Consider the following 5,181-nt stretch of genomic DNA (forward strand, 5'->3'; position numbering starts at 1 on the left):
AATATTGAATGTGACTTTGCAAGGATAACAGTATTGTAGCTCTACGCAAATATACGATATCATAAATAATACAATAATTTCTCTTTCGTAAAAGGAACACATTTATTATGAGAGAAAGAGTGAGTGATGTTCTGGTATATGGACGAGGTACTAAAAGACATTAAATTAAAATAAAAATTGGAAGGACGATCGTGGAATATCAATCAAATTTTTTAAAAATATCTCCAGATTCGCATTTTATTCTCTTTCAAATTTTGCCGCAACTCTACTGTATATATAGGTAATTCCATGCAAACCAAAGCAACGTTTCACCTGCACCATTTTCGATTTCGTTCGAAATTTGTTCTGCAATTGTCACAACGCTAAAACGGTACCCTATTTTTTTGAGATTCATTTTAGAAAAGGTTCTTTTCAAAATCACTTTAAATATCTATAAATAATTAAACAGTTGAATAAAATATCCGTCAAAAAAAACGAAAAAAAAAAACAAAACAAAACGGAACCGTTTTAAAAGACTGGAAAATTGCAGAAAATTTCGCATGATGGAATTCGAACTAAGTTTCTAACAGAACGTAAAACTGTCCGAAAAAGCCAAAAGTGTACGTATAGTAACGTTATGTTAAGAAACATTCTTAATTTATCGCGCTTCGCTATCAATAACGGTTGAAAGTTTTATAGATTTGCCGATAGAAGCGGGGATTAAACATGACATCCAAATTCCCCGTACAGATTAAATAACCCTCAACGTTTGGCGGGCGATAAACTTTCCGCCAGGTAAACCAGACTCTCGTTGACAAGTGTACGCCGGTGAAAAAGGTAAAAAATAATAAATATTTGTCAAAACGTTTCAACGACGTCGTTACCCGATCAACGGTGTCGGACTTTTTCGTATACTACACAACGGGATCAGGGTAAACCGAACCGTGTGGTTGACAATAATTGCCGTCGCATCGATATCGTTCTCGCGTGTATATAATCGTCGGGTTCATATTCGAAACGATTTATTGGTACGCGATTTGATACATGGTTAAAGTAGATAATATAAGCAACGAATCGTCGGTCGTTGGCCGATGTTACATTTCTGTAACGGCCGTTGACGTTTCTCAGAGCAGCGATTAAGCTCGCCGATTTGTCGATTTCGTCCGGCGAGTCCTGACAGGTTCCTCGTGATCGAAGGACCTCCGGAAGTTCTTGCGCACGAATTTCCTCACCTCGTCAGCGAGGGACGCTAGATTATAAAATCCGTAGTCTTCTGTGTACGATGAAAAGCGGAAGTTAATTATTACCGATCTTACACGAGCCCAAAGATCCACTTACTCAGCGAATCTCTCAGCTGTACGAGACTGTCCATCGCGTAGGACTTGAAGTCTTCCATGAAGGATTCGGCCGTCCTGGTCAGGACTTTTATCTGTTGGATCAAGCCCCTTGTCCACGGATCGATGTCGGCTTCCAAATCGTTGCCGAAACCGAATATCCGGTGTCCGGGTTCGGTTTTATCCACCATTATATTCGACCGATCGTTGTCATCGTAGACGTGATAATTTGTTTTGTACTCAGCTGTGTTACAGAAATTATATCGATTGTATATAAATTGAGATGACTATTTATTTTTTGTTGGCCAATATGTAATCCATAAAAAATTCCTATCACTCTCTCTCTCTCTCTTTCTCTGTTGGCTGTACTTGCACCTTTCAACTTTGTTCCAATGCGCATAAGACAGAATTTATTGTATTCTTTTTCAGCACTAACTACCATATAATTAGCATTAACTGTATCTACTCTTATTTTCTTCTAAATATACTCGATTTTAATTTCAGCTTGCGAATGGCTTGCCAAGGTACAACAAATAAATCAAATCAAATCATTACAACATAATTTCATACTTCTTTAAACTTGAACAATAAAATAGCGTTCTAATCCAATCTAATAATCCCTTTGTAGCTGTTTTTATTCTTAGCTATAACTGCGTCGCTTCTTTACTCCTAAAATTGTTCTACATTTTTTTTTATTCCTATATTTCCCTGCTATCTTTTTATAATTTCCACATTTTCTGGCAGACGTAGATTGTTCTTCTGTATCCGACTACGATTTTATCATCATCCAATCCCGCTATAGAAATATCGCAACGAACACGCTACCGACCGTCCATGTCTCTTTCTCTGTACAAGATCTATAAAGCAACGAAATTTTCAAGAACCAAAGAGAAGCAAATAAAATTTGACGTTTCTTCTTCACCCTTCCGGAAAGAGCAGAGGATATTGGTTGATACAACTTACCTTCGACTTGAGAGAGGGCGACGCATAAAGCAACGGTAGCGAATAAGATCTTCATTTTCGGTGATGGGAAGGGAGGGAAAAAGGAATGACGAAAGAAGGAAAGAACGAGTCCCTTTCCCCCGAATTCGACGCGTTTCCTATACACCCGGCACTCGGTTCTTCCGGTCCCTCGTTATTATCGTTATTTATATACGGAGACTTGTTTATCGTTGTAAAATAAATCAGGTACGTCCGGTTTGCGATACAGTTGATTACGTGTGTTTGAAATCTCGCACTGCAGACTAAGCCGCGAGTCGAATACGCCGGGTCTTTTAATACGTTTATAGCCGGTATCACGTTTCTGACTATCCAAGCAATATGACTAATTGCCAATGGAAATTGACCGATAAGTAGATCGGTTCTGATTTACAACCTAATTTTTACTTCCATCAATCATTTCCATTGCAATTATACTTTTTAACTCCTACGGTTGACGGGTCGATTCTTTCACGCGTTATCGCGCAGCTGTTGTAATTATTCAATCTTTAATTTCAACCTTCACATCCACAACTCCTAAATCAATAACGAAGAATCATACAAAGCGTATTAAACCGGGTAGAAAATAGCGCAGGTTTTCAATATGAGACAAGAATAATTATAGGAAGTAAAAGGCCGTTTTGTATTGCACAATTTCTTCTTTTTTTATCAAAGGTCCAATTAATTCTCAGGATCGTGTGAGATTTTTGAAAATCGATTCGAATTTCTCCCGCGTCTTATAGCACGAATTAATTTACAATTTCAAAATGGATGAGCATGTCGGAATAATTTTACGAAAGTGAACGTATAGATATGATTCGGGGCATCATCCAGAGATAGAAAATCGGCTCTTCGAATAACAGCCTCCGTTTACCTGATGAGGTTGTTGTTTTTTTTTTTTTTTTTTTTGTTTTTTCTTCTCATCTTCCCACTTCCCCGTAAAACAGTTTTTGGCCAAGGGAGGATTTTTGTTTTTCCCCCGCGTCACAGCTTCGCGTGACTTCCAGAGAGAAAAAAAAAAAAAACTTCTCAACTTTTTAGAGCACGGCTATTTCCACCGGGATTCGTCGGCCGTCTTGAATTCCCGCATCGCGAATATGCAGGGAAGAAGAGAGTCGTCCGATCTAAAAGCAAAGTTGGACTTCTGTTTCTTTGGCGTCACGTCGGTGAGAAAAATTTCAGTCATGGTTTTTTTTTTTCCTTTTTTTTCGCTTCATTCTCTTTGCACGCGAGCTTCCGCCGTTTAATCGCTTTCTTGACAAGAAGGATGCGCACTTTTTGCTCACGCCGTTTATCTCGAGACCCCGTCGAACCGGAAGTTCGTTCTCTCGATGCGAAGAACCGGAAATTCAAGCCAAATATCGATCGTTACGATAACGCGAAACTCTTGTGTTCACGCTTCATTGACATTTGTATGGAAGATTTTCAACGGCGAAACGAGGCACGAAATACGCGAGAAATACGCCCTGCGAATTGTCTCGTTTTTTTATAGTAACTAAAAAATTTTAGTCAAACCGGTTCTCGCTGCAAGAACGTTTCAGTTATCGTTGGGATCGCAAGAAAACGCGCTGTGAGTAAATATTTATTCTAATTACAGCTGTCAGCTGTTATATTATTTCGTTAGCGCAATATCGTATACGTTTCTTCATTTTGTTGGTTACATTTTTTCAGCAAAATATGGTAGGAGTTACTAATAATCAAAAATAATAGACTCTCTAGTTACAGCTAAAATAAACTGATCTTCAATTTCTCCTCATTACAACTGTATTCTTCGTTTGAGGTAGAAGAAATGAAAATAGTTAAAAAAAAAGTTTACATTAACAATTCGATTAAACTGAGGTAAAGACGCAAGAAAAAATTGTGCTCCGTGTGTCACGTGTATGATGTTGGAAAACTTGTTCGAAAAATAAAGTTTCACACGTGTTTGGATGGTCAGAAAGCGACGAATCTGGCTATATTTCCTTTGGCGATCAGTTTAACGATAGCGATCGGTCGATTGATCACGGGATGAAAAGGCGTGGACCGAAAGATCTTCGGACCAAAGTTGTTTCCCTTTTGGGACTTTCCGAGGCTGTCAACGGATATGGGAAGCTATGTTGACACGCAACTTCTCGACGACGCTACGCGAGGTTGAAGAGCCTCGGCGATTATATGCCGGCTCGAAACTTTCCACTCGCGGGAAACTTCTCGTTCCAGGATATCCGTATGTAAGTATCTTCCCTCAGCTTCGCCGAAATTCCATTTCCGAGAAATAATCTCCGCTGCGTATTCATAGCCGAATAATTTTCGTTCTAATTATACTTTTGTCTCACGGTTCCCCTGGAAGAGATTTTGTAAGAGCAGAGTTAAAGTTCCGAAAGCTCGAAGTTAGAAATTATTTGGTGGCGAAACTTGAAGTAAAGAAATCAAACTTTGGAGAAACAGCAAAGTTTCCAGTGGTCGGAAACACGAAGGATCAAAGTTCCGAAATGCGGGATTACGAAAATTCAAGTTAGGATAGAGCAAAGTTACGAAATGTAAAGTTCCGATTGAGCAAAATAAAGTTTCGATATTTTTGATTATAATTATTATATTTTTTTCGATAAATTTGATATTTCTTCCAAGCTTAAAGTCTTTACATCAAGTTTCGCGACGAAAAAATTTCGGAACTTTTAAAATTCCTTTGATTCTTCGAGATCTCAGCCGGTTAATCAAAATATGCATTCCAATTTTTCCACCGATCTCGTTCAGCAATTATCTAAGACTCTTCGAGACTCAAGTGTAATCGTACAAGAGAGTAAAGGATTGATTTATCAAGTTTCACGCCGCGTCTAATATTCGGTAGAACGATAGTCGATATGTCAAAATCTGCGGAACCCACGAAACGCAATGGATGGAAACGTCAAACGCA

General features: G+C 38.6%; 1 protein-coding gene across 1 annotated transcript; it reads right to left on the reverse strand.

Moving 5' to 3' along the window:
* Positions 1 to 219: 219 nt before the first annotated feature.
* On the reverse strand, positions 220 to 2,568 carry LOC124304821 (uncharacterized). Its single transcript, XM_046763497.1, has 4 exons — positions 2,277 to 2,568; positions 1,318 to 1,557; positions 1,074 to 1,252; positions 220 to 545 (listed from the first exon to the last, which is right to left on the reverse strand). Exons 1-3 carry the CDS (start codon positions 2,329 to 2,331, stop codon positions 1,116 to 1,118), a joined length of 432 nt encoding a protein of 143 aa, XP_046619453.1. The 5' UTR covers positions 2,332 to 2,568; the 3' UTR covers positions 220 to 545; positions 1,074 to 1,115.
* Positions 2,569 to 5,181: the final 2,613 nt, after the last annotated feature.

The sequence above is a fragment of the Neodiprion virginianus genome, chromosome 5 (assembly GCF_021901495.1).
Source record: "Neodiprion virginianus isolate iyNeoVirg1 chromosome 5, iyNeoVirg1.1, whole genome shotgun sequence".
In the NCBI taxonomy this organism is placed as follows: domain Eukaryota; kingdom Metazoa; phylum Arthropoda; class Insecta; order Hymenoptera; family Diprionidae; genus Neodiprion; species Neodiprion virginianus.